Source organism: Chroicocephalus ridibundus, chromosome 1, assembly GCF_963924245.1.
Source record: "Chroicocephalus ridibundus chromosome 1, bChrRid1.1, whole genome shotgun sequence".
In the NCBI taxonomy this organism is placed as follows: domain Eukaryota; kingdom Metazoa; phylum Chordata; class Aves; order Charadriiformes; family Laridae; genus Chroicocephalus; species Chroicocephalus ridibundus.
In genome coordinates this window covers 162,764,922-162,788,382 of record NC_086284.1, presented here as the reverse complement: position 1 = coordinate 162,788,382, position 23,461 = coordinate 162,764,922, and the positions used below count along the sequence as shown (strand labels likewise).

The window sequence follows — 23,461 nt, the reverse complement described above, 5'->3', positions numbered from 1 at the left end:
CTGCCCTCGCAGGTTGCAGCACTGGGGGGATGCTGCGCTGGCCTGTCGCTCGTGGACCCTCATGGTCCCTTGGCTTTGAGTGTCCTCCTGTGGGCCACACTCCCAGCACGGAGCCTTTGGTGCAAGCTCCATGTGTTCTCGCGGGGGTGGGGGGAAGGTGCTCTCCAGGGAGCTGAGCTTGGACCTGGGTTTTCCACAGGGGTGACAGCAGAGGCCAGAGCCAGCGCTGCGTGGGCAAATCCAGCCTCTCCCCCCCAGGTTTCACTTCTAGCATCTGCTGAGACAAGGATGCTTTGGAGATTTTTTTGTTCTTTTTAACAAGAATATTTCAGAAAGCTGTGTGTGATAAAAATGCACTTGTGACAGAGGCGTGTGGCCATGCTGCTCCCCGGCATTTATCCATGTTTGCCGCATGAAACCCTCATGCAGTTGGTAAGGCAAAAACCCACGGCTCTTAGGCTGCATTCTTCAGAGAGAAAGTGCTTTGCACCCTTCGTTCCATCTAAGCTCTTCTACTTGAGGAGCATGGGGTCCTGTGGCATGGTGAAGTCCTGCTGCAGAATTGGCTGCGAGAGGGGGAGTAGCTCAGAGATGAAGCCATGACCGTTTAGCTTCAGGCAACCTTCAGCAGAGCCACTCGTGGACTCATCAGCAAGACAGGGCAGGACGGACAGCTGGTTTGAGGACTGCTGCTCAAAGAGGGCTATATTACATATATGTAATAACACCTGTTGGAGAAATGGGAGGTTCTCCTCTGGTTCCTCCCAGAGGCATTGGGAGGCCACGAAGATGATCCGAGGGCTGGAGCACCTCTGCTATGAGAACAGGCTGAGAAAGTTGGGGTTGTTCAGCCTGGAGAATAAAAGGCTCCAGAGAGACCTTATAGCGGCCTTCCAGTACTTAAAGGGGGCCTACAGGAAAGATGGGGAGGGACTCTTTATCAGGGAGTGGAGTGACAGGACGAGGGGTAATGGTTGTAAACTGAAAGAGGGGAGATTTAGATTAGATATCAGGAAGAAATTCTTTACTGTGAGGGTGGTGAGGCACTGGAACAGGTTGCCCAGAGAAGCTGTGGAGGCCCCATCCCTGGAGGTGTTCAAGGCCAGGCTGGATGGGGCTTTGAGCAGCCTGGTCTAGTGGGAGGTGTCCCTGCCCATGGCAGGGGGATTGGAACTAGATGATCTTTAAGGTCGCTTCCAACCCAAACCATTCTGTGATTCTATTATTTTTCCAAGGGACAAACTGTCCAAGGATAGTATGTGCTGTCTGACTTGGAAAGCTGAAAAAGACACAAAGCCTCCTCCTGTCCCACAAGTGCTGACAGAGGAGGAAACCCAGCACCCTGCTTTGTGCAGTCCTGCTGCCACCAGCTGCGGACCAGCTTTGCTCACAGCCCTTATCCTCAGGCCTCCGCCTGAGCTTGGTACAGCTGAGACTGCAGTGCAGGCACCGGGAGAGGGAGGTGCTGAGGTTTGGACAACTTCAGCTAATTTAACTCCTTCCTACACATCTGGCGCTCAGATGACACTTTCAACCTGTTCAACTCCTTTTAAGAATTCTTCCCCCAGCTCCCACTCAGCTGGACACCAGGGGATGGCATGGGGACAACTGAGGACACCCTGTGGATATCAGAGAGCCCTTTCGTAGGAACTGTATTTCTTGCATGTCTCCAAGTGATTTATGGGCTGCGAGGTGGGTATTTGGATCTGGTCACAAGGCAGAGAGGGAAAGGTGAGGAGGTAGCTCGCCCTCTTGCTATTTTGAGATGTGCTGTAGTCACCTCCCCAGGAGACTGTGCTAAAAAGCCGTGAGCACCTGCCTTGGCTCGCAGCACCCTCAGCCCCAGCGCCGTGCCTCCTCTCAGCACCACAGTGCCCTTGCCTTTCCGTGGAGAGCAAATGCGGCTGCATGGTCGCACCCCTCATCTTGTCTCCTCCGCAGGGTCCTCCCCTCCCCATGCCAGCACTGACAGCACACACGTATCTTCAAGGGAAGCTCGAGACTTTGCTCCTTTAATGTGCAATAAAAAAAGGCAACTCTCCCACGCTCAACAAGAAACCCCACGAGCAGGAGCCCCAGGCTTGGCACCCTCCTCCCCGGCTGCCTTTTCACAATTAGGAAGCGTGTGCAGTTTGCTCAGAAGTTTTTTCTCCCCAGGTGCAGAGGAGCTCCTGGCTGCTGCAGGGCTGCTTTGCTGGCACGAGATGACTGATGTCTCGCTTCACCTCTGTGCTCACCAGCTGAACAAGCTACCCCAGCAACAGCATGTTCTCGCTGGTATATCAGTGTCGATGTAAGGGCCTTCTGCTTTAGGGAACGCAGCTCTTTTTGTCCCCAGCACACACAGCTACCCTGAGGACTCTACAGCGTTGGCCTGAGCAGAGTCTTGGGGAGGCTCCCCACACCGCGGCACGACGTGGTGGAAAGCATCAGTGGAAGTGAGAGAGGGAGGTGGGATGGCATCAGGGAGAGAGGGGAGGGAAGTATAATAATAGGAGAATTAAATTAACTGCAAAGAGTTTGCTGAAGGCACATCCTACCCCATAGCAGACAGCCCCTTCAGCCCTGGGTACCGCTCGCAGCTCAAGCCCTGTGTGCAGCCAAGGGCTTTGGTAACTGGCTGTCATGCAACGGAAACATTTGGGTTGTGGGTAGGATTCTGGACAAACTGACGGGGAGGGGGAGGAAAGGAAGAGGAAGAGAAGGGGTTGTGAGTGGGAAGGTGTTGCATACCACAAGCACTTGTGCAAGAGAGACTAGAGCAACAGGGTCCCTCTGCCATTAGTGTTCCTCCTCTGCCACCAGTAACGCTTCACATCTCCATGCTTTCCAGTCTAACGGTCGCAGGCAGAGGGCTGGAGATCCATTCTAGGGATGGGGTGAGGGAACAGGCAGGCAGGAATGATTTTAGCAGCAGACTGCAGCCTTTCCTGTGTCTAGGGCAAGATCTTGACTACCTCACTGGAGAGGAGGATGGGAAGCTTCTTCCGCTTTGCCCACACTGTACCAAAAAAAAAAAAAAAGCCCACCAAACTCCCACGTTCTCTAGCAGCTTTGAAAACCCCCTTCACAAGTCTATTGTGTGACATCCCTAAACACAACAAAGATTATCTGAAATCTGAAAGCAGCTTAAAAATAAAAACAACTCAAAGGGAAAACAGGAAGAGAGTGGAGGAAGGGGACAGAATCCTTCCCCTGCTGGCCCCTGGTTGGAGGCAAGCAGAACAGCACACACAGCCTCTTGCTCCACAGCATACCAGTCCATAGCATTCACAAGGCAAACATAGCATCATCTTCCTTTGCTTGCTTACGATGATTGCTGGCAGCAGGAGGGGAGACGGACATCCCTGCTGAGGAACTGGACAAAGTGGGTAGCCGGTCCGCAACTTTTGCTCGCTCTTCCAGAAATTTGTCAAACTCTGGGGCAAGAGAAGGGCAGAGCATTAACAAGGAGGGAGGTTTGTGGAAAAGCCAAGGTGCTGCCAGAAAAAGCTGGAGAAAAACCTGGGGTTGGCTGGCAAGTCTTACCTTCACTGGTGACGCCTTTTGCATCCTCTGACTCTCCCTGAGGTAGGAGGAGAGAGGCATGGTTAGAAGCAAGGTAGACAGGCATCTGCACAGATGTGATTCTTTGTCTGCATGGAGAGAGACAGGATAGTGCTCCCCCCACTTCTGCAGTACAGGCATGTTAGAGTGGCCCTGAGCCTCAGTTCATTAGCTGTGCCTCCCAGAAGGCTAATTATACCGCTGCGGTATCCATATGTCCTTGGCTTTTCCTCCCCTGCTCCCTCCGAGCAGCCTGTGCCATGCATTCAGCAGTACCAGTGCTGTTGTACGCTGCCTGAAATCCAGCCCCACAGACAATTCTGGTAGGACTGCTGGCTCCAGGAAAGCAGCCCCTCACTTACCACATCAGTGGAGAGCCACTTTTCTATGTCTTCCATGAAATTGGCCTGGGGAACCGGCACCTGGGACAGAAGGAAAGAGTGTGATGAGGCCAAGAAAACAGAGCATGTTTCAGGAAACCCACTCTGCAAAAAGAAAGCCCAATTCAAAAGCTAACTCTCTCACCCCACTGTTCAGTCAGCTCAGGCCCTTCCAAACCTAGCCAGTGCCACTGCAAAGCTCTCCCAGCTACCGATGCCACCGCTCACCTGCTTCTTCTGCCCCATCCACACCCAGACAAGTGCAGTTTCCAGGATACGTGCCACTAAAAGCATCTGGGGTTTGGTGGTTGGCTTTGAGGTATTAGGACTGGACCAGGCTTTCCATTTTGGTGAGGACTCACTAGGTGAAAGCTGGCTGCTTGTGTTAGGCAGCCAGAGAACCAGAGATGTGCTTTTCTCCACACCTCCTCCCTTGTACAAACCAGTGACAGTCTGATATCAAAATCTGCAGTGCTGAAGATACTGGGTGTGCCAGGTTTGGCACCACATTAAGGGGGAAAGACACCTGCCAAGAAGCGATTCCCTGGTAGGATCACGGAGCACAGCAGGATTTGACATCACACCAAACTACAGAAACCCATCAAAGGGAAAGTAAGTCCTCTAAAATTAAAGTAATTTTATCTATCTCCAGCAGGGACAATGCTAGCTCAGAAGACTTCATGTCCCTGGCCAATTTAAGTAGCAAGGAGACACCTTTCTAGTGGACAGAGATAACCTTGGACAGAGATAAACCAAGTCTGATTCAAAACCCCAGATCCTTTTCTCCAGTCACGAGTTCCTGAACAAAGCTGAGCAAGGAGCAGCCCTTGCTAGGAGGCTCCACAAGCAGAAGCATGAGAGAGTATTTGTGGGAACTTATTTATTAGTCTCCTAATATGTATAGCTCCCTTGCTTTCAGGAAAACAGCAAGACCAAGAAAAAGATCAACGCATTCTTACCAAGGACTGGCAGATTTCCCCAAGCCAGGGAGCAAGTGCAGATAGTTACCACAGCTGGCAGAGGGATGAATGGGGATGGAAGAGGATGTGTGAGATTAGGGAAGTTTTGAAGCAAACTGTCTTTGTCTACCCAAAGAGGAACTCTTTGAGGTAGAAGTGCATTCAAGCCAACTGGACAGCATGTGGGGAAACTTCCTAGAGCAGACATCAATCTGGGCAGTGCCCATTTCAGGAAGACAGGCTAATGAGTTTCAGACCTGGGAGTGTGTCAAAGCCTCAGTGTGTCTGAGGGGATGTCATTGCAGGAATTCTTGCTGCCAAAAGACCAAATTCAACAGCCTGAAGGCTCAAACACTTTAGTTAGAGGAGGCCTTGAACAGGGTAAAAGCTGGAATGTGTTTTCCTCCAGATGGGGCAGCTCATGATGAGCAGGAGAGGCTGCAGGGGGAATGAATGGCAGCACCTTTCCTCGTGATGCCACCAGCTAGGGCCTCTGCCCCACACACCCACCCCAAAACAGGCCACCCGCTATCTCAAAGAGTGGCACATGCTCTCTTGGCCTCAGAGTTCCTAGGATTTTTTACAACAGACATGTTTACTTGAGGAAGGACTGACACTCTGCCTCCTTCCTTCCCAACCCTGGTCTCCACTACTGGCCCAGACCAGGGTTGCTACATTTCAGTTTGCAGCCTCTGCTGATGTCTGTGCTGATGCTGTGCATCCTCATGTGCTGTGCCAGCACCACCTCTAGTTCAGCAGCCCCAGCCTCCTTCCTCCCTGCTCGCGCTCCATGATCTCACCATTCCTTGCCGCATCATCCACTTAGTCAGCTGGGCTCCATCACTAGAGGCACCAGAGTCCCCCTGGTCGAGAGAAAGTCTGCACTGAAAGCTGCTACCACAGAGGGTGAGGGAGAAGGGAGGCAGTGGGTTTAGGGTGGGGGAAAGAACACACTAGTACAGGTGGTCTACTTCTTTGATTGCAGAGAGAAGGCAACTGGACTTGGAAACCTGCTGAAGTGGAATAAACCACACATTTCCAGGCGGAAATTTCCCTGCAGATATAAGGAGGCCATCCTGTTACTGACTGGTCAACCCCAGACTTTCCATAGTTCCCCACCTCTGGGTTTTAAAGAATGAGGTATAGAGCCCAGGTAGGAAATGTGGGTTGTGGAGACTGTGAGTTATCATCAGTCATGTTAAATACTTGATTTCTTCCAAACAGACAGCACATTTATTGTGTTGTTGAGTAAGGAGGATACTCTCCTTCCTGGTGATGCAGTAAAAGCTCTGTGGCCACTTACCGTTCCTGTGTTCTGCTGCCGGGCATCCAGGGCACCAGCGAGTCCTTTGGAGGCTTGGGGATCTTCGTACTTTACCCTGAAAGCATAAAGTTAGATAACACACAGGCTGATGAGATGCCTGAAAGTGAAGAGCAGGAACTCCTAAACATATATTCAGGGCTTTTGACTGCACAGCTTTTCATCTCTCATTATTCTGTTCGCAAGAGCTTCTAGAAAGGTGTGCAAAACCCCTACTAAAGGTGTAGCCCACCACAAAACAGACTAATTTACTCACTGCAACATCACGGTGGGATACCACAGGACAGCCCTGGCACGTGACAGGAGGATAACAAGGCATCATATGAAAACAACCATCCAACAGCCTAAGATACAGACTTACAGAGCTAGGTGCATCAACCATGACATGCATTTGATGTGGGATTGAAAGAGAGATAACTAACCAGAAGATTACAGCTACTTTAGAAAGGATTTGAGCAACAAGCCCCTCATACTCACCTACCTTCACAGACACAAACACAGCTCAAAAACATCTCTTAACCAATACCACTCAAGAACTGATGGTGGTGGAGTCTCACCGGTCTATACTACAGAGGAGGTGAGACCGGATGATCAGAAGAGCCTAATGTTGCTTCAAGGTCTCCAAATGCACTATTACAGCAACCTCTTTCCACACACAGACATGTCTCACCCATAGTCTCCCTCAACCCATTTCTGTGTCCCCTCTGGGCTGCTACCACACATGCTAATGCACACGTCACCATTTGATCCACGCAGAGTGGGAAAAACAGTCCATCCAGGCTGGGACAATGCAGCCTCTCCCAGACACTCTCCGCAAGTCTCCTCTCCAGCTGCTCCTGGGCCCCTTTTTGCAGATCCAACAGACTATCAAGTGGAGCTGTTTTTGTTGGGGGCCAAAGGCTTGGGCCACCGGCGCTCAAACTTCTCAAAGAAGTGCTCATCAGTGAAGGGGCCGCTGTGAACAATGGCATCAAGGATGAAGTACAACGCTGCTATCATGCCACTGATGAGGAAGAATGGCAGGAAAGGCTTGAGGTGTTTCAAGCACTGCTTCGCCGAAACACTCATGAAGCATGGGGGGGTCAGGAACAAACCCCAGCGGCCCTGCTTGTTTCTCCTGCCAGCACGTCCCGTCCAGGAGCAGCAGAGCAAAGGGTCTGTTCAGACGGAGGGAGACACAGAGCAGAGGCTGGTGAGTGAAATGGGACGCCTGAGCCAGTGAGAGTAGAAGCTACCTGGCAGAAGTGCAAGAACAGGCAGATGGAGGGCAGTGAGGAATAAATAGAAGATGTCTCGTTACTTGTGCTGAGATCACAAGCCTCAGTCTGTTAAGGACTGCGCCACAGCAGAGAGGATATGATTCCACCCCTGCCCAGATCTCCCTCAGCCTCCAGCGTGGAGCACATACCAGTGGCTCAGATTTCAGACCCAGATTGGGTGCTGTTGGCATTACTGTTTTTGTCCTGGACTGCCTCTGTCCTCAGGCAGCACACCCCACATTAAAAGTGGTGGGGAAACCCATGGGCAAAACACATGAAGTTGTGTGTAAGCCACGGATTTCCCCACCACCTTTACCAGAAGCAGTCTGAGGCAGAGGAACGCAAGGAGACATCCTTAAGAGACCCTAATTGCTACTGCCTAGCTGCAGAACAAGGCACTCCGGTGAATGGAGATCAGGAGCACAGGTCTTTAAGGGCTGGAGGCAGCCATGCAGCCATGTGCCTGTGGGCTCTACTGCTTGGTAACCGACGGAGAGCAGTAGGTGATTCTGACAGGCAAAACAGAGTGAGATCAGCTGCAGTCTCTCAAGCCAAAGGGATCCGGTCAGCACAGCTCTTGCGGCTCCTCCCAGAACAAGGATTCAGAAATCCACTCTTTGCAGAAGAGGCCTCTTCATTTCAGCCAGTACTATGGAGACTCAACTCTTAGTGCTTTACACCAGGAGGTCTCAAACACAGTATGGAGGAAGAAACATCAGTCCCACTTACCAACAGGGAAGCTGAGGCACAGAGCAGTGCCCTGCCTGGCAAACCACAACTGACTGCATACTTCCTGCACTCCAGTTCAATACTCTGCCATTAGGCCGCATCGATATTCAGCAATTCCCAAATTCAACGTCACCCCAAGTCAGGGCACATGAGTTCAGAGACAGACAAGAAAACTTAGCTACTCCCACTCCACACTTTCATCTCCAGATGCTAAGCCTCCCCAGCATATGTGGTGCCACAGTCCACTGACACAGTGGTGAGGGACATGAGCATGTAGAGGCTGCTTCCTTCTTCCCATGCCCAGGAGGACACTGTGAAGAGGAGATGACGGCAGCAGGAAGAATGACTGGGAAGACACAGGTCATCCTACAGACACTGCGTCAGACAAGTGCATTTCTATCGCATCCTACTGTCTCCCAGGAACTGCTGCTGGTTGGGGTCACAGCCCCGGTTGCCCTGAGCCCTCCCCCTTTGCAAGAAGGCAGGACAGGGCAGAGTGGGCTGCTACACTCACTCTCTGCGCTGCTCAGCCAGCGAGCTGCCACGGGTCAGGGCAAACATGTCAAACTCTTCTTCCAGCTTGCCAGAGGTGTCGAGGGAGTGCAGCCCCGCACTTACGCTGCTTGAGCCCAGGTCTGTGGGAAAGAGAGAGCAGGGTGAGCAGACTGCACATAGCAGTAAATGGAGGGCCGTGGGCTTGGAGGGTGCTAGATGGAAATCTAGCATCAGAACAGGCTAAACTTCCCAAGGCCCACTCCTCTATCCTGCCCCTCAGCTGCAGCACAGTCTGTGCATGTGTGCAGTGTCGTGGGTGAAGTAACAGAAGCAGTTTCTTCGCCTGCTCAGCAGTTATTTTTAGCTCAGTCTCAGGCAGCAACAGCAGCATCAATTTACTGTGCTGATGCTGAAGGCTAGATGTTCCTGACCATTTAAGACAACTCAGAAGGAGTTGCTCTTTAACCTGTGGAAGAGGATAACCTGTGCTTCTGGGCAAGCACCTCTGAGACAGATGAGTGGATTTTCATGACTCAGGCATCATCTGAAAAAACCTGACTTGAAAAATATCTCAACTGGCTTGTCTCTAAAAACAGTCTTGCCAATTTTCTGTAGCTGCATCCAAGCTATTCTACATGTGCTCGCAGCTAGCGAGAGCTTCAGGCAGTGCTATGTAGGATGTTGGTATGTCTTGAAGAACCCTCAGGACCCCTCAGGCTTTTTGAGTAAACAACCTGTCAAATCCTGGGTCCCGAGCCCAAGATGCTCATGGCTGCCTTTGCTCTGCTGCTTTCCTTCTCCCAGACCCCAGCCTGACACCACACAGCAAGAGCCAACTGCACTGCTGCTAGGCATTGGAGATGGAGTGACTTACTCCCCTACCCTGCTGGAAAGCCCAGTCCTGAGCTTCAGCCTAATGCTGAGGTCCTTCTTAAGTCACGTCCACCTCCTGCACAACATGAGGTGTGGATGCTGAGACATGTGCTTCTGTGCCTTGGGGCAAATACAAGTTTCTTCATGAGTTTATTAGTTGACAATACACCCTATTTCTCTAGGTTGCTTTATGAACGTGACTTAATAATTTTGGGATGTGATTCAAGGGCATGAAAGAAAGGATTCCCAGAGAAGTACAGGAGAAGGACTGAGGGGAAAACTGCATAGCAACATACTCATTCCAGCCAGCTGAGAGGAAAGGTTGTTGGTGACTTCAGGCTGTCTCACTGCAGAAGGAGTACTGGGTCCCAGGTCAATCAAGCTGTTCTCTGCCTCATTTGGTGCCTTTGAAGAGAAAAAAAAAAAAAAAAAGAAGATGGTGGAGACTTTCTGCAGCTCAGACACCCTGACCCTGCAATCCTAGCTTATTAACACTGGAGACGGAATCCCTTCTGTACCCATTGAAAGATATCAGCTGTGAAGCTTCTCCTTGTGAGAAGGGGAACAGTGACCAGAGAACTGGCTGGGAATAGCGTCCCAGGGCAGAACACACCCCTGTAGCCAGCCTCCCAGCTCTGCTGGATGTCTGTAAGCACGGGAGGTGCTGGCTCGGAGGACAGGGCAGTGCTCAGAGGACAACAGGGGCTCATATGGGAATTGGTCCTCTCGATGTTCAATACCAGAAAACCTTAAGTGCTGCTGCTCTGCTCTTGCTCTTTGGGTGAGAGGGAGGCTCCCAGTGGCAGGGAAGGAGAAGGCAGTGGGAACTGGAGTGTCCAGCACACTAGCGTGGCCTGGTGCAGCCGGGCTGGGAGAGCAAAGCCTATAGCTTGTAAGTGGGGCAGACCGAACCTCTCTCCAATTCAGCAGGACGCTGAGGGACCTGCAGGATGCAAACCAAGCTGCACAGGAGAACTGTTGCTCCAAGTTACCTTAACAGGCTGCCCTGTCCGAAGCCGCTCGAACCTGCAAGAAAGACGACAGGATGCATTTCAGTAGCGTGTGCTTAGTAGCTTCAGCCCAAGAGATTTCTTATAAAGCTTGGCACAGACTGCCCTTTCCTACATACTAGGAAAGGGGGACCATGGCTCAGGGCCCAATTCCCCCTCAAGACCGAAGACACCACAACAAGGCTCACAGAGTTGATGTCTCCTGAGAGGTGGTGTGAGGAAGCCTCATGTGATCCTCCAGAGCTACTTCTAACAAAAATGGTTCAAACCCAGCTCTCCATACAGACACAGGGACTAAATTCTCCAGGCTTCATCCTAGCTTAAGAGAGGGTTTGATGAAATAGAAGAAAAAAGAAAGGGGTGCTGATCCCACCTGGGCAAGTCCTTTCTGTCCCTGTCTGTCTCGGGCTAGAAAACCAGATCTTTCCATGCAGTTCTCTCCTTTTTCTGGGTTATGTCACAGGGATATCTTTATATTCCATCAGTAACTTACACAGCAGTTTTGAAGGATCAGGAATAAATCAGCAAAAACTGAGAACTGGCTTTCTTGTCAAAGATAGATGATACAGGCTAATGCATCTTGAGCATTATACTCATCGGCAGATCAAAAGGGTGGGATAGAAGGCCTTCAAGGGGCAGTAAACTCTTGTAGAAGAGCAGGGCAGAGAAGGGAGGAGAGAGGTACCTTTCGTGGCGCAGAAACACATTGTTGAGGTTGTCATTGATGAGGAGCAGTTCCTCAGTGAGTTGCTCATGGAGGATACGGGGAATGAGCTCCAGCACACGCTGCTGCATGGCTCTGCATGTCCGATTCAGCTCCTGCTCACAGAAAGATGAAGTTACCACAAAGGTCAGGCTAAGGCTGAGCACTCACAGATTTGGAAGTCTGACTGGGACAGACAAACCCAGAGGCTACTGGGGTCTGTCTTTAAGGGTTGATGGGCAACAGATATTGTTGTGAGAGATAAACTGAGTCGGTGCTTTACAGGCAATAATTGTATGCCTCTTATGTAACACATCCCCCAGAAAGGTCCTCGCAGGCTACAAGTCGCCATGTGAGATGATTCCAACCTCACTAGTCCAACTTCCCTTGGCCGTTGAAATCACCTTCCCTGTGTCTCCGTTATCCCATCACTTCCTGATAAGTCCCACACTAAACTGTCCAATTGTTCCCCACACCTGGCATGCGTCATGCCCCAGTCCATCAAATCATTGCTAAATCAAGCTGCTTGTGCCAGCCTTCCACCCCGCCAGCATTCCTTACTTGCAACAGCTCCAGGTCAGAAGACTCAGCCTGGGATGGCACCAGCTCCGTCAACATCTCCGACATGACCTTCATGTTCCCATTCACCACTTCCAGCTCACTGCGCAGCTTCCCGATCTGCAAAAGGGAGGGGAAGTAAGAGCTCCACCTGGGAAGACTCAGGAGATAGCTGAGGCAGTTCTGAAAGGCAGTGCACTGCTTGTGTGTGCTCGTTCACAAAGCCGAAGGGAAAAGCCACTGGGGAGCTCATTTGTCACCACTCAGTTTAGCTCTAAGGAGCTCCCAGCAGAAGGGAGCTCCATTACTTACCATCAGATTCATTTGGCTGGTAACAGATGCCAGGCCCTCACCCGGGATATCTGGCCACTAGCCTAGCCTTGATTTTTAATAGCCAGCACAGGCTGCTCTTATTATTCAAATCCAGCTAGCGGCTCCTGTGTGGCAGCCACTCGAATTGTTTCATTTCCAAAGTGGCGCAAGAGGGGGGAAAAAAAAGAATTGCCATTCAAAAAGCAAGCCTCGGCTAAGTGTGCAGTTAAAGCTTTATCCCTTTGGTTTCACAAGCTGCTAATGAGCCTCTTGAGAACAGTTTCTACCCTCTCTTCTGCACGGGGATGCAACCTACTGACAGCTGGAGGTTTGGTGCTAAACATGGTGTTATATGAAGTCAGGGTGAAGAAGGAGAAAAGAGGATGGGGAAACAAGTGAGAAAGCACTGGCCTTTGGAAACCACATAGCCAGACACCGTTGGTTCTTGTAAAGCCAGCAGTGAGGCGAGATAAACAAAGAGGATAAGGAGGCATCTACTGAGCAAGCTTTTGCTGTACTGCACTACAAAACCTTGCTCAAAACCTCTGTGTCTCCTTTCCCTGCTTCCCTGTAGCCAGATCTTTCCTCTACCTGCAAGCAGCCCTGTCTTAGGAAAACACAACCACTCTGTGTTTGTGGTATCCCAGCTCATCACTGTGACCACAGTGGAGCTCTGGGGAGCTCTCGAGGGACTGTGCTTTAGAGGAATGGCTCCTTGAGGACAGAGGCTGGGGAAGAACCAAGACAGCAGTCCCAGAACAGTGTTTGTGAAACAGCCCCCAAATGCAGGGAGAGTCAGCAGCACCCGGGGGCTCGTGTCCAACTCACCTGCTCTGGTGTGGGTGTGATGGGCGCATCGCTGGATGTGCCTCTCCCAGTGGGCAGGGTGACAGGGTGGAGGATGGACTCTATCTGCTGAGGGGAGTTGACTGCAGGTGAGTTCTGTCCAGATTGGGAGTCGGAGCTATACACAGTCTACAGAGAGAGATGGGAAAAGTGACAGAGAGAAGGAAATGTTAGACACTCACAGCTGACAGGACAGTACAATTAGGAGAGAAATGTTGATGGCAACTCCCCATCTCTTTTCAATATCTCTTCCAGCAAAGAGGCTGTTCTGGAGCTTCTCGCTCCCCGAAAGCCCTCTAAACGGAAGCTAGAGTTCCAGAAGTCCCCTCATAGCTCCAGAATGGCAGCTGCCCAATACCCTTCTCTTCAGCAATGGTCCCATACCCTCTGTGGTGTGTGGATGGGTGACAGCATGTCCAGATCAGTCATGGGAAACTCCAGGCCCTTCCGTCTCAGGTCTTCATAGACAGCAACAACACCAGTCAAGTCCGGTGAGCTGCGGAAGGCATCTGCCCAGGACTGGTGAGAAAGAGACAGTACAGCTCATCACCATTTGCAGTAGTCTTTAGTACAAACACCTAAAGACAAACACTCTGAACTGGCACAGATGCTCATGCTTCTTGGCTCACCTGGATGAGGGTCAGCACCTTGTCATGCACTATGGCAGGTGGATTGTTCTTCGGCAGGATTGTTCTCACCAGGACACCTTCTACAAAGTCCTGGCTGGACACAAGGACATGGAAGCGATGGCCGCAATTTTTGACACATGTCTCCAGGACCTTCAAAAGCAATGAAACATTATAGCCTTCTCTACCTACATGTGTTCCCCTTGTTGGCTTTAGGTACCCATGTCTTTTCAGCCAGGGAGTCAGCTTTACAGCAGGATATCACAGAGCTGAGAAAGAGCACTGACCACTCACCGTCAAAGCCAGCATAACTTCATGGAAGTTCTTATTCCCTACAATTCGCTTCTTAATGGCTCGGAAGGCATCTTTGGGCCTGCAGGAGAAATCAGAACACCAAATGGCCACAGCTTGGGACTGAGAACTGTGAGCAGAGACACGCGTATTTGCACTGTGAGGATAGCATGGAAAAGAAGTGGTGACAGCTCTGTGAGTAGAGATGTTTGACTTTGTTTTCATGCAACTGTGAAGATGGAAACCGAGCTTGCTAATCCTCTGTCAGCATCCTGTGGGGTAGGACAGCAGGAGTGAAACCTACACTTTTTATTCCATGTAGCACCTTCTTTTTTACATGCTGGTCTTGACATCTCCACTGTGAGAAAGGGCAGTCCCCCTTGAATTCACTGGCAAATCCCCAGGTCCAGAGTTAACAAGTCTGGCAGATTTCTGAACATCTCCCTGCAGGGAGAGGGAGACAAGGGCTCCCCCACCCACTTTGCGCATGTCTGAGTGACCATACATGAAAATACCTGAGAAGCGAACCCCAGCAGGACTCACACAGTCAGAGGACTGAATAGCAGCCTGAGATTTTCCTCTCTCCTCGGTCACCAGCCTGCAGATTCTTACATTCCCAGAGGACAGAAAGAGAAGGGTATGAAGGAGGAATAAAATGAAGTGGAAGAATTGCAAATATGCCTTTGGGAGATGGGAGGCAGCCTAGCTTGAATCGAGGTTTCTCTGGGGACTCTGAAGGCCTGTTTGAGTGGCTCCCAGTGCTCACAAATATTACAGGGAAGCATCTAACAGATGCTCTGACATCTTTGCTGTGTCTCTAGGTCTCCCAGTAGAGTCTCATCTAAGGGACTGTTGGAAGTCTAGCTTATTAGCTCCACCAGCGCATGCTACCACTGCAGTCTAGGGATCTAGTGTAACAGGGTGTGTTGGGACCTGCCGCTGGATGTGTACCCTTGCCAGCTCCCTTACCCTTCTTCAGTTTCGTTAATGATGTCGCAGATCTCCATGTTGAGAGCCCAATCCTCGCTCCGCAGGGACCCATCAGTAGCTCTCTCTGGAAAACAGAAATCAAGACACAGCAAGGCTAAGAGTGGCCCTGGCACTCTCATGGGCTGCTGTTCAGCTGTCAGGACACCCCAGAGCCCAGCCACCTTCTCCCTGGCTTCCACCACAACATGCAAGGAGTTGAATCCGGCTGCAAAGTCCAGGCCACCAAGTGCTCCCCGCTAGGTGTCACCACTGCAAAGCACAAGGCTGGCCAGCACAGGGACGGATGGTTGCTCAACTTTGCCTGCTCCACAACACAAACACACAAACACACACCGTGTGATTTCTGGTGTCCTGCACACGAAGGGAGGGGGCTCAGCATGACTTCAGCTCCACAGCTGGAGAAAAGGGGGCTTTTTTGCTTTGTTGCTGCAGGGCCAGAAACCATGAGTTTGGTCTGGTCACACTGACACGGATCTAATGTCAATGGCACCACTCTTGGTTTGCACCAAATTAAGGAGACAAAAGAATCAACCCCCTTCTTTTTACATGGGCCCCATAAAAACAAACAAGCATACATAAACAACCAAAGCAGGGCTCTCTCTTGTTCAACGTTTACATCTCCTCCTGATCTTCTGGCCTCTGGGGAGTATGGACAGAAGTGGACTGCAGGCCGAAGTCAAAGCAATATTGTTTCAGCTTTGATTATGTCCCCTTTAATTAGGAATTCCTCAGTGAGCGTTGATGTTATTCAAGGCAGAGATTTGGGAAATGAGCAGCTATTACTGAGAGCACCAGCATCTCCACCCTATAATCAGCCTTGTCTTGGTTCCGGCCGCGCCAGCTGACTGATGCCTTCAGGGACATTGCCAGCAGCTGGGGGAAAGAACCGCCAGCGGGGCAGGCAGGACCCCAGCACTCTCCAGACCACTGGGAAACACATAGACACAGCAGATGGCAGAGGACAAGAATCATCCTTCCTGGCTCTCCCATCCTATACAATGCCTGACTTAGCACTGGGGCAAGAGAATTAAAACTAGCCAGACCGGTTTAGCACCTACCAGGAGCTCTTCAGGAGAGCTCAGACCCAACAAGGTACTTAAAAAAGTGCCTGCGTTTTCAAAACTGCTGGCCCTTGCTGCTGTGGGTCCTCTACCCCTTTGGAGAGGTCCTTCCCCTGCAGAGCTGCCTTTTCCTGCTTTTGACCCAGCAGCTAATTATCCCTCTGTGGGAATGAAATGAAATGCCCATTCACGCAGTTATGGGATAGGGCCATAACACAGGAAGAAGAAGATTTTTTAACTCCTGCCTGGGTAAGCACATCCATGATGTTTTGGGATGTCCCGTTTTTAAGGCACAGGCAGAGAGCTATTCACAGCACTGTGCAATGCAGCCTCTTAGACACATTGTCCCTCCCGCAGATTACACACCACACCATGAAGCAACCTATTAAAATCTTAACACAATCCAGTCACCACCTTTTCTGTTGACTGTGGAATGTATTGATTACACTGTAATTATGCTGATTACACTGTGGCCACAGCCAGATGGAAAAGGGCAATCAAGGGAAGGAGAGTGGCAGAATGTTCTTGATGCTCTTCTACCTTTCTGAAGGTCCGGCTACTACCGTAATATCCTGAAGGCCCCTTGATTCAGGTGAACTTTTGTCACTTTGAGTATTAATTTTATATAGGAATCACGGTCTCTTGCAGATCTAAGCTTCCTCAGTGAGGCAAAGGAGGTAGCATTCCATTGGGTGATGTGGTGGAGAATATATCCAGGGCAGTGGGCTACAGGGGAACTTGTCTGGTGCACCTGGGCATGTACCAGTGAATGGGTGAAGCTGTGGTAACACATGGGGGAAAATGTTTTCCGTCAGGGCTCCTTTGTGATCAGGACTCGGTACAGTAGCAGAGCTCCAGGCTCCTTCCTGCTCTGTGAAACCACATGGCCACCCTTGCCGGCAGGCAGATTGCAGCTCAGGTTGGTCTGATGGACTTGGCATGCATTGTCACAAAGCCACCCTTCACTTGCACTGTCCTCCAGCATCCCCTGCTCATGACACACCTTGGTTTGAACCCCAGCCTAGCCAGAAGTGTCTCTGCACTGTTTGCTGCCTCTGGCAATGAAGCACACAAATCAATCACACAGGGGTTGCTCTGATGAAAGAAAGTCCACATCCACTCTTCTCACCCCTGAAGACAAACACTGAACATGGAAGAAAAAAAAACACAACTCAGGAACAGGGCTGGAAAGCTCTGAGCTTCAGAAGAAACCAAGGATGAAATGAGAACCACCTTTAACCATCAAGTCCTTGCTGTTCAAGTCTCCCCACTCCTCCTCATAGAATCACAGAATGTGTTGGGTTGGAAGGGACCTTTAAAGGTCATCTAGTCCAACCCCCCTGCAGTAAGCAGGGACATCTTTAACTAGATCAGATTGCTCAGAGCCTCATCAAGCCTGGCCTTGAATGTCTCCAGGAATGGGGCCTCCACCACCTCTCTGGGCAACCTGTTCCAGTGTCTCACCACCCTCATTGTAAAGAACTTCTTCCTAATGTCTAATCTAAACCTACCCTGCTCTAGTTTAAAGCCATTGCTCCTCGTCCTATCGCTACATGCCCTTGCAAACAGCCCCTCCCCAGCTTTCTTCTAGGCCCCCTTCAGGTACTGGAAGGCGGCTATAAGGTCTGCCCGGAGCCTTGTCTTCTCCAGGCTGAACAACCCCAACTCTCTCAGCCTGTCTTCATAGGAGAGGTGCTCCAGCCCTCTGATCATCCTCGTGGCCCTCTGCTGGACCCGCTCCAACAGGTCCATGTCCTTCTCGTGCTGAGGACTCCAGAGATGGACACAGTACTCCAGGTGGGATCTCACGAGAGCAGAGTAGAGGGGGAGAACCGCCTCTCTCGATCTGCTGGCCACGCTTACAAGAACATGAAATGAGTCTGCAAACACTGTTCCCTCGCTTCACTATGTTTGGTGGTACTCTGTAACCTGCTCCCCCCCACCCCCCCCCAGTTTTCCTCCAAACACACCAGTCCCACCAAGGTCAGGCAGCAGGTTTGCTTTTCAGACAGGAATGCAAACAAACCGTGCGAGCTCCTTCACCTGGCTGGCCACATAAGTGAAAACGGGGCTTCCTCAGAAGTGACGCACCCTGCCCCGCTGTTACCCCACGACGCTGTGGTCACCCCGATACTGTCACCCCCATTCACACACTGGTCAACAAAGAGCAGCAGGAAAGCAGCAAACCTGACATAAAGGCAACATGGGCTTAAAAAATACAAAGCTGGACGAGCAGTACTAGGGCATATGGAAAACAGGAACGTGACCATGAGGCATTTCCAAGGACAAAGCATTTGAATTTACCCATCACAGACTAAGGCCTGGCCTTAGCTGGCTTTGGGAGAGCTGGAGCTAATGACCTTTTAATCCTCCTTGCTTCCAAGCACGAAGGGACTGTCCAAGCCTAATAAAATACGTTGGCGTTTTCCCTGAAATCCTGAACTTTACCCTTTTACTAAAGCCTGCAGAAGGGAAGAAAACAAAGTCTATTCATTAGTCACATGAAGGATCAGGGTGGCTGGCCCCATTTCACGAGCCGTAATTAGCACATGAGCTGTCTGCCCCTCGCGAAATCTGAGCCCGGGATGGCTGGGGACAGCGACAAGTCCCTAAAAAAGCGAGCGCGGGAGGCAGGGCACGGCTGCCTGCCCAGCGCTCTGCCTGCCGGGGCTCATCAGGCAGCATCTGCTTCTGTGTGCTAATGAGCTGAGCCTGACCTGCCACGGAGAATTCCCCCCGGCGGATGTTATCGGCGGGTGTATGAATGCTGTCTCCCTCCAAGCCCGAAACCAACTGGCTGTTGAATGTACAGGAGGCCCTTCACGGGGCCGCTTCAAAGCCACATTGTTTTGGCAGCCAGTCCGGCTCCCCGGGTGTGACAGCACTGGGGTTTGCCTGGTTCCAGGCTGCTGCCTCACAAATTGCTCGGATCGACCCAGAACTGCTGAGGACCGTGGTGCGGGTTGAACCAGAGCATGGACTCTTCCTGCCTGGCGTTTGATGTGCTCCTGCTGACTGCAGCTAGGTTATAAAAGTTATCCGGCATCATCAGATAAGAAACAACTCTGAGCTCGGCATGACTGGCACAACAGAGCTGTACCTTGCTTCGTGCCATGAGTAGATTTCACTGCTTTGCTTCTTTTCAAGTTTATTGTCCCTGCCCTGGTGGCAGGGGGGAGCCCACTGTGGGGCTGGCGATCCCACCCAGCCGTCCCTGCGGCAGCGCACCAGCAGTACAGTCAATAGCGCAGGGAAGTACAGGAGCTGGGGACAGAAGATACTGCGCAGACTCCTGTCCCCTTTGCTCCCCATCACAGCTCTGAAGCACCCATAACCAGCCAGGTGCTGTTCAGAAACCCCTTTGCCCGTGACGTGCTCTGCCATAGCTTGTCAGGGACTGCACGCCCCTCCTCCAAGCCAGGCCCTTAACCAGCATTCCTGAAAGAGCTCAGTCCCACTGGCTTTAAATTCCTCAGGGAAGCGCTGAGTGTCTTCTCACCCTTTTCAACAGGTCACCAGCATTTCATTGCACAAGACAGCGTAGGTTCAGCAGAAAGCAACGCAACAGTCCTTTCTCCCAACCTCTCTTCGATTCATAACCCCCTGGCTCAAATTAGCACCCAGTTCAAGTCTCCTTCCTAAGCCTCACGCTTTTGCTTCCCTCGAGGAAACCAACACCAGCTCAGGCAGGACTTCACCGTTCAGCCTTGCTTTATTGCTCCTCCAAAGACAGAGGGGACAACCCACTTTCTAGAGAGAACAGAGATAGGGCTCCAAGCCTAATTCAAGGATGATGGTGGATGCAGACTCACACTGACATTGCGCTGTGGGTATTCGGGTCTCTGAACTCCTCCTCCTGCTCCTTTCCTGCAAATCAGCTCAAACTCTCAGGGATCAAACAACTCTTCAACTGCTGCCTTTGCCCCTTCTCCTCCAGAGAGAGCGGGCACAGAAGACAAGGCAATGCCTTTCTGAGAAGCGATGCCTTGCATGGGACCATCTGGCTCTGAGAGGAGAGCATTACTGGTAACCACTGGTAACTGCTTCCCACCAGCTCCCGAGGTCCCAACTCAGAGAGGGGAGCAGGGACACCTGCAAGGTGGGATCAAATGGCCATGGGGATTTTTCTGGCATACTGTGTTCTACCTGCCCCTCTTACTCACCCATGTGCAGAGGAAATCTGCTCTCTCTTACCTGCTCCCTCTTTACGGTCTCAACTTTTCTCGGTTCTCATGCTTAGCCTAGGTCCCAACCATAAAAAAAACCTTTTCATCTCTGCGTTACACTGTTACTTCTCTCCCTTGCCTGCCCTCATTCACTGAAATAAACTGTCTCTGTCCCTTTCAGTATTGCTATAATTACTAGTTATTACAGACTTCCAGGGTCAGGAGAGAGCGTTGGCGGTTTCCTCTCCATCCTCCTCTCCTCTCTCACCTTGAAATTAGATTTTCCATTTTGAAGTTTATCTTAGCTCCTAGATGGAGGCACAGTGCATTTCCCTTTTGAGGGGGGGAATCCAAGCTACGACGCTTCAGCACTCTTTGGAAATTTTCCCACTGGTCAGAAGTACTGTGTTTATAAAAAAAACCCAAACACCACAAACCAAAAACAAATATCAAAAAACCCAAACAAACAAGCCTGTATTCATCTTACTTGGGAAGAAACATCAGGGTCCAAAAACAGAACAGTGGCAACTTTTGTGACTAAATCTCAGGGCTGGGAGTAAGAAGCTAGAAAACCTGCTCCTCTGCAGCTGACTCATTCTGTGACAGATCACTGAGATTATCTGAGCATCAGTTTCCTTGTCAGCAAAATAAATGGGATTTACTAGATTAACATTAATGAAGGAATTTGAGAACTTTGTTGCAGTATGCCACAGGGGATTTTTTTTTTTTTTTATTCCATAGCCTTCATCTAAAGCTATTTTAGACTTTATAAGCTGCATCAGGCATACATGGCTTTTCCCAAGTACTTTACAAGGACGCAGTGTTAGCTTTCTGCAGACAGCCCAAAGCGGTAGCAGGTTTGGTGATCAGGCTCACGGGTTCAACATGCAGCTGCCATGGACCTACCAAACAAGTTTGGGTAAGTCATGTTTGCGTCTCAAATTAAATAGGGAAGATAGCATTTATCCGTGTCCCCAGGATGTTGATAGGCAATGTTCAAAAGGAGAAAACATTCATATTTTCAGCCACCAGTCCTTTCAAGTCCTCCACACTGAGTTCCTTTCTCATACGCTGTAATTCCTCCACCCCTTTGGACTCCCATAACCCAAATCAACCCCAGTCATTAAGATCTACTGTCACACCTCTAGTACTAAGGACTCTAAACTCCTGTTTGACAACACTCTTGAAGTACTTTTTTCCTCTTCTTTGCTGTTGGTTTGTTGCTTGAAAATCCCTTCTTTAATTGAAGCAAAGCCCAGACAGAACCCACTTACAATCTGGCTACTTATACTGATCAGAAGATCTGGAGGGCAAGAAGTGATTTGTGACATCTAAAGATAATTTCAGATTGCCTCTACCCAAACACAAAAACATATCTGATGTGCTCACTGAAGGAATCAAAGAGCATTCATTCTGTAAAGGGCCGGACACGGCTTCTCCTGGAAAGTGTGATGAAACACGTGACATTCATCTGGGGAGACGTCAGATATCATCTGGAGGTTTTTGTTACAGAAAACCTTCCCTGGTGATCCTTCCACCACCTTGCTGTAGTGCGTCTCACCTATCTCGCCCAACACTAGAGAGTGGCACATCGCTGTGCCCCTGACCCACATCATTCGGACACTAGTTTGGGCAGCCTCTAAAATAAGCAGCACTTATAAAAGCATTACTTAAAGCAGCTGCTTGCTCCCTTCTCACCCTGGCCACAGCAGCCTATTCACCTGTGCGAACACACCAAAACCAACTTGATCAAGGACCAGATATTCACAGTGAAGAACAAAAAGGTCTGTGCAAGTGACAATATGCAAGACTGAGCAAGTGCATAAACTACAAATGGACAATGCACAAGCTGGAGAGCTTAAACAGGCAACATTGACCTTCAAGCACAACCTGAAGGCCCTTTGACAATTCAACGTGGGGTGAAACAATCTTTATTCTAAGTCTTCTAAGAACTGCATCTCTGTATTGAGAGCAGTGTAGCTGTTGACAGTCATGTTCTTTCTAACTGTAGCATCTCTTCACTCCCCTTTCTCAGACGACATCCTTCTCCTGTGTTCATCTAGTTGACCTGAGCACAGTGACTAAGAGAGACTGCCTGTTCTCGGGCCTGCAAGGTCACAGAGTGGATGCTACGCTCCTGCTGTTGATTTCACTGCCGCAGCTGGTACTCGGTCCTGTGGGAAGGCCCGTGGCGCAGAGGCGGTCCTCTCCACAGGTCCAGGGGACAGCCCTGCTGGGAAGTATGGGGTGGGAAACCACCCATGGGGATGGCCAGGATACTTGTCCTTTACGGCAGGGAGCTCTGACCCGACTGGGTGAGCCGGGACACGCCAGGGCCAGACCACCCGAAGCCCCTGTCCCTGGCCGGCCTCCAGCGGGGCAATGGCCGCCCCCCGCCGCCCCCTCACCTCAGGGAGAGCGCGGCGCCTTACCGCCCAGGATGTGATAGGCCACTGCGGCTGGAGCCCAGCCAATCAGCAACCTCCGCTCTGCCCCCCCCACCCCCTCCCGCGAAGCCCCCAAGGAGGTGCGGGCGGGAATGGCCCCGAGCCAATCAGGGACCTCGGCTCTGCCGGGGGGCGTGGCTCGGACCACCGGCCTGCGGCCCCTTTAAGTGAAGAAACTTCGCCTCGCCACCTGAAGACCCCCTCGCGCACGGATTGGCTGGCGGGGGCGGCCGACGGAGCCGCCTCAGACTGCGCGTCCACTATTGGTCGACAGCGCCCGTCAATCAGAGCGGAGCCCTCCCCTCATTGGCCGACGCCCTCTCCGTCCCGCCGGGGGGGCGGGGGCCGCCGCTTCCCGGAGGAAAGGGTCCAGCGAGCGGGCGGCCAGGCGACCCCCGGGGGCGCGGGGGAGGGGGAGCGGGCGGGAGGGCGGGGAGGGGGGCGCGGTGCCGCGGGTCTCACCGATGCGCTGCCCCACGGGGGAGCTGAAGGGGTTCCCGAGGAGAAAGTCCATCGCCGCCGCGCCGCGATCAGCTGACGCCGCCGCCGCCGCTCACGTGACCCGCGCGCCAGGCCGGGGCGGGCCCCCGCGCGGGCCCCGCTGTGACGCCAGCGGCCGACGCCCGGGAGGGGCGCGCGGCACCGCCCGTAACCGTCTCCGCCCGTCCCGTCCCGTCCCCGCCGCGGGGCTGGGGCGGGGAGCGCGGCCGGGACCCGCCGGCTGCCGCTGACCAGCGCTGGCAGCCGGAACGCGGTGACCGGGCGTCCCGTAACCAGCGCAGATCACGGCGTCACACAGCCAGGCGTGACGTTTGTCACCGCCACCAACCCGCATGGTTCCGGTGCCGCCCGCAGGGTCCCCGGGACGGTCCGTCCTCCCGAGGCGCCG

General features: G+C 51.7%; 1 protein-coding gene across 2 annotated transcripts; it reads right to left on the bottom strand.

The window, feature by feature from the left end:
- Positions 1-1,984: 1,984 nt before the first annotated feature.
- Positions 1,985-23,362, bottom strand: TOM1 (target of myb1 membrane trafficking protein). 2 transcript variants are annotated; one of them, XM_063321635.1, is made up of 16 exons: positions 23,035-23,362; positions 14,878-14,962; positions 13,912-13,990; positions 13,621-13,770; positions 13,376-13,510; positions 12,974-13,120; positions 11,837-11,953; positions 11,258-11,391; positions 10,555-10,588; positions 9,859-9,967; positions 8,709-8,829; positions 6,189-6,264; positions 5,686-5,748; positions 3,909-3,968; positions 3,529-3,565; positions 1,985-3,419 (listed from the first exon to the last, which is right to left on the bottom strand). In XM_063321635.1, the coding sequence occupies exons 1-16, from the start codon at positions 23,084-23,086 to the stop codon at positions 3,271-3,273; spliced, it is 1,548 nt and encodes a 515-aa protein (XP_063177705.1). In that variant the 5' UTR covers positions 23,087-23,362; the 3' UTR covers positions 1,985-3,270. The 2 variants fall into 2 exon arrangements, with proteins under 2 accessions (XP_063177705.1, XP_063177712.1); XM_063321642.1 differs by lacking the exon at positions 5,686-5,748 and having other exon boundaries at positions 23,035-23,360.
- Positions 23,363-23,461: the final 99 nt, after the last annotated feature.

Excerpts from the sequence above, each read along its gene's own strand:
- TOM1 (XM_063321635.1), bottom strand. The coding sequence starts at position 23,086 with ATGGACTTTCTCCTCGGGAACCCCTTCAGCTCCCCCGTGGGGCAGCGC. Across the intron at positions 13,511-13,620 it reads AGGTGCTGACCCTCATCCAG|TCCTGGGCAGATGCCTTCCG; the intron begins GTGAGCCAAGAA and ends CTTTCTCACCAG. Across the intron at positions 6,265-8,708 it reads CTGGCTGAGCAGCGCAGAGA|GGTAAAGTACGAAGATCCCC; the intron begins GTGAGTGTAGCA and ends TTATGCTTTCAG.